We start from the raw sequence: 11,161 nt of genomic DNA on the forward strand, positions 1-11,161 counted from the left end.
ATATATATATATATATATTTACATGATGATTCATAACAGTAGTAAAATTACAGTTATGAAGTAGCAACAAAAATAATTTTATGGTTGGGGATCACCACAACATGAGCTGTATTAAAGGGTCGCAGCATTAGGAAGGCTGAGGACCACTGCTCTAGGGGATAGTTTGTGTGTGTGTGTTGACTTGGGCCTGTGTAGTTCCCAGGGGTCAGAGCTCTGGGCTGACCAGGAGTCCTGAGCTCTAGGCATGCTGGGATTATATCCCCATGGTCTTATCCCTAGTACCCCAGACAGCACCAGTGCATGATGGGATCTCACCTGAGACTTGGTCAGGACTGGGAGGAGCATCACTCTCCCTTCCAGTCAGCTGGTTGATATGTCTGCCTTGAATCCATGGTAACCACGGAGTCAAAGGGTTTCTCCTCCTCAAGAAGGGAGAGGCCAGCAGGTTCTGGCCTGCATGGCAGTTGGAGCTGTTTTGTTAGCCTAGGATAGATCCTTAAAAGAAGGTCTGTTAGTTCCAAACCTTGGTCATAGATTCAATTCAGTTTGTCACCCTCGATATACTTTCCTGGAGGCTTAGGATAGGTATGAGGAAGCCAGGATGGTGCAATAGGAAGGATAAGAGGACTAAGTCTTCCTCGGTTTGGCCTGAGGCGAGAAGCTTACTGTAAGCCTGCCTTCACCTCCACTCTTTCTCCCATCAGTTCAGTAGAAAAAGATGCCTCTTCCCCCTAGACAGCAAGTAGATAATAGGTGCAGCTTGAGTCCAGGCCTCTAGGAGTCTTCCCTGAGGTAGTGTGTCCAAGCCTGAGCAGCCATTTCTGTGGACAGGAAAAGCCTGTCTGTCTCAGTCAGCCTTGTGCTGGAGGCCAATGGAGGTCTGTGGTGGACCCTAAGCTGTCCCCCAGTCTCTCTGAGCACAGGAGAAGCCCAGAGCCACTCTGACCCCCAGGCTAAGGCTTAAGGTCAGTTTTCACTTTCTACTTCTTGGAAGAGTGACAGCCTGGCAGAAAACCAGGACTGGAAATCAGAGCTGGGATCAGGCCTGGTCTTGCTTCTGGAAGACTCCGTGACCCTGAACAGTTTTGTGGGTTTTGGTTTTCCTTCCAGAGACGGTTACTCGCCATCTTTGGGTGTGGTGAGTGGGTGCCTCTTTTCCATATTCGCACAGAGCATGGAGCCAGGTAGCCTCTGGAAACAGTTTCCAGGCAATGGGCTTCAGTGACCTAGGGTTGTTGTTTTGTTTGTTTCTGTTTTTGCTTAACCTGATTTGGTAGACATTTACTCAGGTCTTCCTTGAATGAAGGATAATATTCAAAATTTCCCTGGCCAAGTTTTTTGGGCGACCCCACAAGTAAACCCCTCCTAGCATTACTTGGGTGGAAGGGGAGGAGGCTATGGTGGGGCTATAGTGGGTGGGGCTGTACCTCTGAGAAAACCAAGGTAACGCAGAAAGGAGCAGGCGGTCTTGACCAGTATGGGGGCAGGGGGGCATTTACAGGCATGGGCTTTTAGGTCCTGGCTGGTGTCTCCAGTGTCAAGACACTGTGCCTTGGTTTGAAACACCAGCCAAAAAAGGTCTTTTCCTCTTTAACCATTGCTCTCTCTGTTTTCTGCCTTCCCTACGATTTTGGAATTCCTGATTCAAAGTAGGTCTAAGGGAAACAGGTCCCGGCTGGGCTAGTTCCTGACTTCCCTCCCTAGAAGGGAATGTTGGAGCCTTGGCCCAGTTGTTCTCCGCCTTGCCTTAATGTTCCCGGGAGCCAAGCCTCAGGGGAGGTGGTGGGAGGTTCCATATTTGGGTGGCCGAGAGTACTGGAATGAGGTAGAGATCTCAAGTCCTGGATAAGAGAGTCCTTATTTAGCCTGAAGTCCCCAACCTGGGACCCCCTCCCTGGGGGAGGGCTGGTCCTTTAAAGGCCAAGAATGGCAACTGGTAAGGAAGTTTGGCCTCTCCCTTGGTGTCTGTAGACGTCTGTCCAGCTTCAAAGGAGGCATTCTCCGATGCTGTTCAGTTGGGCAGACTCAACTCCAGTATTTAGGGGATATTAAATTGAGTCCCCTGGGAGAAGTAGGAGGCAGGATGGAGGCAGATGCTCTGTTCCATGGTACCACCTGTACACAATGCTAGTGTGGATAGCTGGCATTTATTGTGAACCTATTTTGCGTAGGATATTGAGTCAGGCATGTCACATCTGAGATCTCACTTGATTTTCCTGACTGCCTTTTAGGGCCGATAAGATTAGCCACACTCATAAATGAGGACACAGAGCCTAGAAAGGCAAACTAGTTTGTCCCAGCCACCTAGATGGAACGGAGAGCCAGGGTCTGGTTCCAGACTCTCCACGGACCTTGTATGTTGGATATCTGGCACAGCGCATTGTGAGAGTAACAGGAAAGTGTTCACAGCTTAAAGGTTTTCTAGCTCACTCCATCCCTGCCTCTCCTACGCTGTGACTCAGAACAGCTTTCCATTGTGTCCAGCCCCTCTTCTCCCTGTGGTTCAGTGACTTGTATCTCACTTCAAAACCCACCGTGTTCGGCATCTTCTCCACGTTCCATTTCTTTTGGGGGTGTACTACTTCACCTGCATTCCTGTTCCTGCTGTAATAACACCCCCAGATGTGTTCTTTCTGTGCCACTGCCAGAGACAGGAAAACCCTGAACTCCTTTCTGCCCTTCTGTTTCCTCTCCTATTGGGACACATGGTCTCTCTATCAAAGGCAGAATGAAAAACTCCATCTGGCTTTGATGGAGCCACAGAAAATTCTGTGGCTCAGGTCTGCCTAGGCTGTGGCTTCTGAACCTTGGGGCGCACTGAGACTTGGAGAGCTACCAGGGTACAGAGCTTTGAGGGAAACACCCCCAGATTCCTGGAGGCCAGCCCACTGGCCACCCTGCTGGTCTCCTTTTCTGCATGAGTCAGTCCAGTCCTGGGAGGCCCCCAGATGCATCTCACCATCCCCCTGTCTCCTCCGCAGTGGTCTGCAAGAAGAATCTGGACAGCACCACCGTGGCAGTGCATGGAGAAGAGATCTATTGCAAGTCATGTTACGGCAAGAAGTATGGCCCGAAAGGCTATGGCTACGGGCAGGGCGCAGGCACGCTGAGCACGGACAAGGGGGAGTCTCTGGGCATCAAGCATGAGGAGTGAGTACCAGTTCCCTTCTCTCTACCTTTGCTTGAGTTCTCGCCCTGTTCCTAAAATGGACACCAATGACACACCTTTGCTTCAACAGTGGAGGGCACTGATTTAAAAGGGAGAGATAGATATACATGGTGGCCCGTGCCTGTCATCCTCAGGAGGCTGAACCTGGAAGATCTTGAGTTCAAGGTCAACCTGAGCTACAAATAGAGACTGTGTCTAAATAAAATCCCAAACCGGGCAGGGAGAGGGGTCACTTGGTAAAGTCCTTACCGCATGAACATGAGGACCCGAGTTTAATCCCAAGCACCCAGTGTAAAAGTTGGGTACTGGCACTATGTACTTACAGTCCCAGCGTTGAGGAGACAGGAGGATACCTGAGACTTGGTAGTCAGCTTGTCTAGCCAAATTGGCAGGTTCCAGATTCAGGGAGAGACCTGTCCCCAAAAATAAGAAGGAGAGGAGTTAAGAAGACGCCTAATGTTGACCTCTGGTCTTCATATGTATGAACGCACACATACATGTTCACCTTAATTGCACACACACATGCACATACACATGCACACACACACACACACACACAGAGAGAGAGAGAGAGAGAGAGAGAGAGAGAGAGAGAGAGAGAGAGAGAGAGATCAAATAAAAGGAAATAAAAAAAGAAGAAATAAAATAAGACTACATGAAAGGAGGCCACAGAGTAGGTCTCTCTGAGGGGCTGCTGGGACAGCTAAGTACCTATAGTTTTACAAGTGCCAGAGCTGGAAGGGACCCTAAGAGTTACAGTCCAACTTCTTCATTTTATAATTGAAAATTAGAGGCGTGTCAGCCCCGCTACCCTTCACCCTTGCTCAGGGGAAGTAGGTTCCTTTGCTGGGCCATGGCCCAGCGTGTCACTGGATCTCCCCACTCTCACCCTCGGTCATCTCTGGCCTCTGAGCTGCTGGGAAAGGGTGGCTGTCAGCCTGGCCGTCGGCTCTGCCGTGGGGAAGTGGATGCAATGATGAAGACTCGCCAGACTTCAGCCAAGGTCATTGCCCTAATGGGAAGGCTCTGTCAGCAGATTTCTCCTGGAAAGAATTAATGATAGATGATTTATAGAAGTGAGGGGCAGGGTGGGGTGGGGGGAGTCTTAGTAAATGATGTGCTAAATGACTGGGGGCTTTAACTCTGCAATGAGGAAAGTGTGTGGTGTTGCCAATTCTTTGAGCTTTGGGATCTCAGAGGCCATGGTGGCCTTAGCTCTGATGGCCCTGTCCCTGGCAAGAGAGGGAAGGGTTTTACCACTGCACTGTTAGTCATCTTGCCACATGTACTTCTGTGTGTAGAGCCCCTGGACACAGGCCCACCACCAACCCCAATGCATCCAAGTTTGCCCAGAAGATTGGCGGCTCTGAGCGCTGTCCCCGATGTAGCCAGGCGGTCTATGCTGCCGAGAAGGTGATCGGTGCTGGGAAGGTAAGGCGCTGCAGGGCACGAGGGAGGGAAGAGGGATGTGTGCTTCCCAAATGTGAATTACAGAGCTGTGTGATGGATGACTCTAGATCTGCTCCGGGCCTGAGACCTGCACTTAGTCTCCTTCCAGAGATTGAGTGACCTGGCCCTGTGGGCTGCTTGTCCTGGATCCTAGAGAACTCACCCAAACCACAAACAACCATCTCCAGTGCCACAGATTGTCTGTGGTCACTTTGTAGGACATTGCTAAGGCTAAGGATGTAGGTGGATATTGAAGGGCCCATCCCCTAAGATTTCATTACTGGACTTTCTTCTCTCTTCTCTTCTCTTCTCTTCTCTTCTCTTCTCTTCTCTTCTCTTCTCTTCTCTTCTCTTCTCTTCTCTTCTCTTCTCTTCTCTTCTCTTCTCTTCTCTTCTCTTCTCTTCTCTTCTCTTCTCTTCTCTTCTCCCCTCCCCTCCCCTCCCCTCCCCTCCCCTCCTTTCCTTCCTTCCTTCCTTCCTTCCTTCTTTCTTTCCTTTTCTTCTTTCCCTTTTTTCCTTCCATTTCCTCCTCTTCCTCCTTTTCTCCTCCTCCTCCTCCTCCTCTTCCTCCTCCTCCTCCTTCTTTCTTCTTCTTGCTCTTGCTCTTGTTCTCGTTCTTGTTCTCTCTTTGAGACAGGCTTTCTGTGTGAGGCCCTGGCTGTCCTAGAACCAGGTTGGCCTTAAACTCAGAGAGATCTACCTACCTCTGCCTCTCCAAGTGCTGGTATTAAAGGTGTGTGTCACCAATGCAACATGGCTACGTTTTCTGAGAGGGCCTCTCAGGCTGGAGTGATGGCTCAGTGGTTAAGAACACTGACTGTTCTTCTAGAGGTCCCTGAGTTCAATTCCCATCAACCACATGATAGTTCACAACCATGTGATGGGGTCACATGCCCTCTTCTGGTGTGTCTGAAGACAGCTATGGTATACTCATATACATAAAAGATAAATAAATAAATATAACTAAGAGGGTTTCTCTTTCTAGGATGAAGATTTACAGCTTTAACTAGATTTTAGGAGTTTTGGTTCCAGAAATACATATTACAATTATAAAATACAATTATAAACCATCACGAAATACATATTTTGTTTGATGGAATGTATTCTGTCAGATGCACTCATATAACCCTGAGGACAGAGGTTTTCTGGGTTAAGGTTCTGTCAGCCTGCTGGAAGGGGTTTCCATATTATTTTTCATTCCTTTGCCTACCCTGTCCCTGTGCTATTCTGGAAGTAGCTTCCGGCTTCCATTCTGCAGTGCTCAAGGAGAATCACTCTAGACAACCAACTGTCCAAACAGCCTGGCAGTCATTTCCTTGATATTCAGGAAAGAGCAGGAGAGCCCTGGGGGGTTGCAGTCTTAGACTAAGAGTCAGCAGACCACAGAACACGTACCCTCAAGGAGTGTGGTCAGAGAGGACATCTGGATCTGCCATGCTCAGACAGCAAGTCAACGGACCCATGGTGCGTGGAGCCCGTGGCCAGCTCTTTTGGTTTGGCCCATGGCTTTGAAGGCCTTTTGATCTTGAGGAATGGCTCAGGAGTGTGGAACGGGAATGAGTGTTTGGGCCAAGTCTGGACCACGGGACCTCTGCATTGCTGCTGAGATTATCCCCATCACACAGACCAAGGAAACGGGAGTCCATAGGAATGAGTATTTTCTATGCCTGTATCTTCTAGCTAGGAAGCAAGCCAGGAGCCCAGCTAGGCTTGCCTGATTCGGAAGCCCTGCCTCTTACTACTGTTGACTTTACTATGGGCTACTTAACCTCTTTGAAAACATTTCTATACTTTCGAAGACAGGAAAGGGTTGTTAAGCCTACTGTGGTGATGAACTGTCTAGGCCTTCTGTAATCTGCTTGAATCTTGGTTTTTGCCATTTATTCATGAGCAGCCTCCCTGAGCATCAGTTATGCGTAATGAGGGCCAAGGGAGTGGAGCCATGATGAAGTGAGACCATGACTGCCTCACACATACAAAATGTTTTTAAGATTATATGAGGAAATACATGTGTAGTGGGCACTGTTGAGCCTTAAGTATCGTGAGAACAGGAGTCTGTCATGGCCACACATGCCTGTAATCTCAGACTGAACCCCCAAAAAGGAGGAAAAATAAAGACATAATAACATCAGAAGTCATCTTTTCCCTTTGCTTATGAAAGTAGGAAATTATTAAAGAAATACCCAGGAATCTCTATTTCCATGGCATAGGGTAGAGACTGCACTGAGGTCCGGCAGTAAATGCCTTTAATCCCAGCACTTGGGAGGTGGGTCTCTGTGAGTTTGAGGCCAGCCTGGTCTATAGAGTGAGTTCCAGGGCAGCCAAGGCTTCTGAGAGAAACCCTGTGTTGAAAAACAATGAAATAAAATAATTGTCCTGGGGAGTAGAATAATTTTGAATTCAACAGGAAATGAGAAGCAGCCCCCTGCCCCCCCGCCCCCCCCCCCCCCCAGGAGGCATTAGGGACAGTGTGCCTTTCACTGTGGGCTGAATGGGCAAAGACACTAAGCTTATTTCAGGAGTGGCTGGAAAGTCCAAGATGCTACTCTGGGTAGCCTGTGTATAATTCAGTCTTCTTGCAGTCTGGAGGGCTGGGGGAGCGGCTTCTGCTTTACAAAGAGGTTTGCTTGCACAGAACACTGAAGGAGAGTGAAGATGATCTGTCCATCCCATCTCGGGCCCCTGCTGCTGTCTTTTGGGCACAGGAAGAGCTTAGGGGTGAGATCCAGTGGCCCGGAAATCTGAAGGCCCCAGCGGCTTTTCCTACCCTCCAGCCTGGGCATTGGTGGTTACACTGGGGAACTCACTGGCCTTACGTGGGGTACACCGGGGACCTCAGTGGCCTTACATGGGGTACACTGAGGAACTCACTGGCCTTACATGGGGTTGTTTTGTTGTCCCAGCTGCATGTGGCCAGCCTCTTCCACCTACACACCACCCGGCATGTCCAGATGTTGCTGATGGGAGTTGGTTGTTGAGTTGTGTTGTTGATGTGTAGCTGTGTGTGTGTGTAGCATGCACGCATGCATGCGGGTGTATGTGAATGCCATACAGACTTGAGTCCTGCCTCTCTTGAGAAACTCTTTGCTCTGTGCTGCCTTAGGGCACCTTTTGGAATCACAAAGGGCCTTCTGTGGCTTTCAATTGAGTTCAGTACACTGTAGACAGACCTTTTCTCCTTTCGGAAACCATACAGATTTGACTCAGGGCTTCCTCCATGCCTGGCCCCATGCAAGCACTTGACTCTGCGGAAGCCATTTAATTCTGACGGCTGCCTAGGCACCAAGTGCTAGAACCTTAGAGGCTGGGCTAGTCCAGGAAAATAACAGTGATGGTTGCCTGCTCTGTGGTTGTGTACCAGTCATCTTAGTATGAAATCCTCACATCCACTCTGCAAGATAAACAGAGACAGATAAATGTCTCCTTCGAGGACATTGGGGGTGGGGGTGGGGGGGCAGCCATTCAAGTAGCATGTGGCAGAGCCAAGATAAATCCAGAACCATACCAGTTTCACAGGCAGAATGGTGTGGTGAAGGCTTGCCTGCCCACCTGTGGGGGTTGCAGCTACCCAAATGGGATGTAACCCCCTTCTGTGGTGCAGCTGGAACCAGTGAGCAGGGAGCCATGGTAACACGTCACATCCATGGCGGCACATTACTAGTGTGCACTTGGTGCCTGGCCTGCTCCCTCTGCGTCTGGGCCATATTCCCCTAGCATCCCTGCTACCCCAACCTGACTTGCAAAATGCCTGTCCATGATGACATCTAATGGTGGGCTGGTCCCCTAGTCGCTGGCAGTGATGTTAACCATTTCCCCATTTCCTTTCTTACCTAGTCCTGGCATAAGTCCTGCTTCCGATGTGCCAAGTGTGGCAAAGGCCTTGAGTCGACCACCCTGGCAGACAAGGATGGTGAGATCTACTGTAAAGGTGGGTAGCTCCACTTCTCTCTGAAGATCTGAAGGCTGGAGGAGGCTGGAGACCAAGCGACTATGCTGTCGCTAAATGAACCAGCCCTCTTGCCTTCCAATCCAAGGGTTGGGGTGGCCTCTTCATGGCACAACAGGGAAACCAGAGAGAAGGAGAATGAGACTTGGCCAGAATCAGATGGAACACGTGCCAGGGATGAGGGTGGAGCCTAGGATCTTAATACCCGTCTAGTGACCGAAAGACAGCAAACGATTTACTCCCTCATTGAAATAAAGGGGACATGGTTCTCCTCACTATTGAGGCTAGGAGCACGATGGAGACGGGGAGGTGGGCACTGATGGGCTTTCCTCCAGAGACCAGGCACAAGGAGTGGTGGGTAGAGCTACTCTGGGGACAGGAGTACATCCTTACCCTTCTTTCCTCTCTGCAGGATGCTATGCCAAAAACTTTGGGCCCAAAGGTTTTGGCTTTGGACAGGGAGCTGGAGCCTTGGTTCACTCAGAGTGATGCTGCCACCGCCTGCGCACCCTGCTTACTCCTAAGCTTTTCATCAGCGGTCCATTCCCAAGCCTTGGACACCTCCGAGCTCCTCTCCCTCACTCAGCCCCGCTGCACATCACTAATGCCTTGGACTTGGGTATCTGGCTTTTTGTGGCTCAGGGATCTGCCTGAGCTCCTTCCCCACGAAGGGTTTCCTCCTGCCTGGCATTTGATGCCATTACCTTTAGGAGACATCTGTCTAGTCACCCCCTTTCCAGGTCCCTTTCCCCACACCTCACCCCCCACAGACCTCTGTTTCTAGGCTGAATGTCCATCCTCTACTGGCCAGGACACCTGAGCCCACATCTTTGGAGACCAATAGAGCAAAGCAGGAGACCTGAGGCAGGGAGGCAGAACCAGAATTGGGCTAGGGAGGGTTGTGGTTTTGGGGTCCCAGAGAGTCTCCTCTGGGTAGGCGGCTGAGTTCTTGGTGTATCTCAGTCTGGGGAGTCTGCAGGGAGGTGCCGATAGGATTGTGGGCCATCGGAAGGAGCTCCTTCTCTGGCCCTTGCCTTTGAATGTACAAATAGTATCTTTTACTTAGGAATGGAGAACAAGCCAGTTCAGAGGACCCCAAAGTCTAGAGATTGCCTGACCTCCTTAGGCATCAAGTTCCCAGTTTGATGGGCAAGGGAGATCCTATTGAATACCTTGAGCAAGTATTTACATTTATCAGTGGTCCAGATCTTGGAGTGGCCAATTCTAGTTCTAACCTTGGGCCAGGTGGCTGAAATGGACAGTTTCTGTTGCAGCAGGGTAGAGCTGTGTTCTAGCCACTCCTGAGGGTTCCTCTGAACCCCAAGTCCTCACTCCCCTCCAACCCAGACTCAGACCCTTCTTTCTTTACCCCACCTTTCTCTAGTAACCTTTACTACCTTGCCCACCCCATCCAGGCCCCAAGGTCGGGGGGTGGGGGGGACGGGTCTTGATGCTCCCCGGAACTGAGGGGACAAGGCTGTACAGCTGTTTGCTGCAAGGGCTGTAGGCATGGGCTGTTGAAGCTGATTTATCATCTGATCAATAAAGCAATTTAGAACTGAACTCTGCTTTCCTGTCTGTCTATGGGGGCCCTGCCACACCCTGGAGCCAGTTCTGGATCAGACCAGAACAATCTCAGCAAGGCCTAGTAGAAATGAACCAAAAAGAACCACTCTGGAACTTTCTATGGAATGTTTACTTTTTAGTATCGATTCTAAGGGAACCAAATGACCAAAGGCCATGGCCTCACCCTGTTTGCCCACCACAGGATGTGGGAATTTTGTGGACTTGGCTTTTGAAAGGCTCAATTTGGTCCCAACAATATGTTCAACACTTTAGCTTTTGGAAAGCCCCCTGTACAGAGAAACTCAGCCAGAGGAACGTCCTGTATCAACTCCAGAAGTCTCACTTCTTGGAAAATGTGTGTGTGTGTGTGACATTGGGGGGAGGCAGAAAGCTGTCTGTTTTTCTCTTAGGGCCCCACAACCAGGTACACGGAAGACCAGGCTTGGGAAATAGGCTTGTCTGAAGGGTTGTAGTGTTGTTCATCATAGGCACACCCCTTGTACCCAGAGCTAGGCTGTGCCAGTCCATGAAAATGTGCCCACACTGAGTTTTTCAAAGCAGTGAGTAGAGTTTAAACAACAGGTCTTATGCTTGTATTAGCTAAAGGATCAGGCCAGCAGTGCTCCTCATCGGACCTACCTACACCACAGCACAAGGCAACACCTGCCCAACAGCTGGAGATCTAAGAGTGCCAGTCCTAAGTGGCGCGGACAGCTCCCAAACAGGTCTCAAGACCCACAGGAAGTTCTCAGGGACACAAATGGATCCTCCTACCCTGGGCGGGACCCACAGAGCACCAGGATGCGTGCCTTTGGCGTCCAGAGGTGGAGACAGGCTGCCCTCTGCTGGCCGCGCAGGCAGGACTCCGCCCAGCACAGTGCTATCAGGCAGGCCCTGGTACTGCGTGGACGGTGGGAAGTCGCAGGGATCTATCTGCAGGCGCCGAGCTTGCTCTGTACCTTTAGACACCAGGTGGCGCTGTGGGGTCAAGGCCAAAGACAGCCACTCCATTTTTTTTTTCTTTTTCTTTT

General features: G+C 50.3%; 1 protein-coding gene across 2 annotated transcripts in view; it reads left to right on the top strand.

The window, feature by feature from the left end:
• Csrp1 (cysteine and glycine rich protein 1) overlaps positions 1-10,127 on the top strand; it is a 33,140-nt gene extending 23,013 nt beyond the window's left edge. For both annotated transcript variants that reach the window (XM_029480667.1, XM_021169373.2), the window contains exons 3-6: positions 2,982-3,150; positions 4,471-4,600; positions 8,453-8,546; positions 8,977-10,127. In XM_029480667.1, the coding sequence (XP_029336527.1) occupies positions 2,982-3,150; positions 4,471-4,600; positions 8,453-8,546; positions 8,977-9,053 (470 nt within the window). In that variant the 3' untranslated portion in view covers positions 9,054-10,127. The remainder of the gene's footprint in view (positions 1-2,981; positions 3,151-4,470; positions 4,601-8,452; positions 8,547-8,976) is intronic.
• The last annotated feature ends 1,034 nt before the right edge of the window (positions 10,128-11,161 follow it).

This window comes from Mus caroli, chromosome 1, assembly GCF_900094665.2.
Source record: "Mus caroli chromosome 1, CAROLI_EIJ_v1.1, whole genome shotgun sequence".
Taxonomy (NCBI): Eukaryota; Metazoa; Chordata; class Mammalia; order Rodentia; family Muridae; genus Mus; species Mus caroli.